This window comes from Limulus polyphemus, unplaced genomic scaffold (genome assembly GCF_000517525.1).
Source record: "Limulus polyphemus unplaced genomic scaffold, Limulus_polyphemus-2.1.2 Scaffold7680, whole genome shotgun sequence".
NCBI classification, from domain to species: Eukaryota; Metazoa; Arthropoda; class Merostomata; order Xiphosura; family Limulidae; genus Limulus; species Limulus polyphemus.
Genome location: NW_013673290.1, coordinates 6,728 through 7,557, shown reverse-complemented (window position 1 = coordinate 7,557; position 830 = coordinate 6,728). Strand labels below are relative to the sequence as shown.

General features: G+C 38.7%; 1 protein-coding gene across 1 annotated transcript; it reads right to left on the bottom strand.

The window, feature by feature from the left end:
- Positions 1-280: 280 nt before the first annotated feature.
- On the bottom strand, positions 281-823 carry LOC106474781 (S-antigen protein-like). The gene has a single exon (XM_013935470.1). The coding sequence runs from the start codon at positions 821-823 to the stop codon at positions 281-283; it is 543 nt and encodes a 180-aa protein (XP_013790924.1).
- Positions 824-830: the final 7 nt, after the last annotated feature.

Genomic DNA, 830 nt, shown 5'->3' with positions numbered 1-830 from the left:
GTACTTGTATGGATCCTCAGCATGCTTCATGTCGTACTTGTATGGATCCTCAGCATGCTTCATGTTGTACTTGTATGGATCTTCAACATGCTTCATGTTGTACTTGTATGGATCTTCAACATGCTTCATGTTGTACTTGTATGGATATTTAGCATGCTTCATGTTATATTTGTATAGATCCTCAGCATGCTTTATGTTGTACTTGTATAGATCCTCGGCATGCTTCATGTTGTACTTGTATGGATCTTCAGCATGCTTCATGTTGTACTTGTATGGATCCTCAGCATGTTTTTCCATACAAGTACAACATGTCTTCAGCATGCTTCATGTTGTACTTGTATAGATCCTCAGCATGCTTCATGTTGTACTTGTATGGATCCTCAGCATGCTTCATGTTGTACTTGTATGGATCTTCAACATGCTTCATGTTGTACTTGTATAGATCCTCAGCATGCTTCATGTTGTATTTGTATGGATCCTCAGCATGCTTCATGTTGTACTTGTATGGATATTTAGCATGCTTCATGCTGTACTTGTATGGATATTTAGCATGCTTCATGTTATATTTGTATAGATCCTCAGCATGCTTTATGTTGTACTTGTATAGATCCTCGGCATGCTTCATGTTGTACTTGTATGGATCCTCAGCATGCTTCATGTTGTACTTGTATGGATCTTCAACATGCTTCATGTTGTACTTGCATAGATCCTCAGCATGCGTCATGTTGTACTTGTATAGATCCTCAGCATGCTTCATGTTGTACTTGTATGGATCCTCAGCATGCTTCATGTTGTACTTGTATGGATCTTCAACATGCTTCATGTTGTAC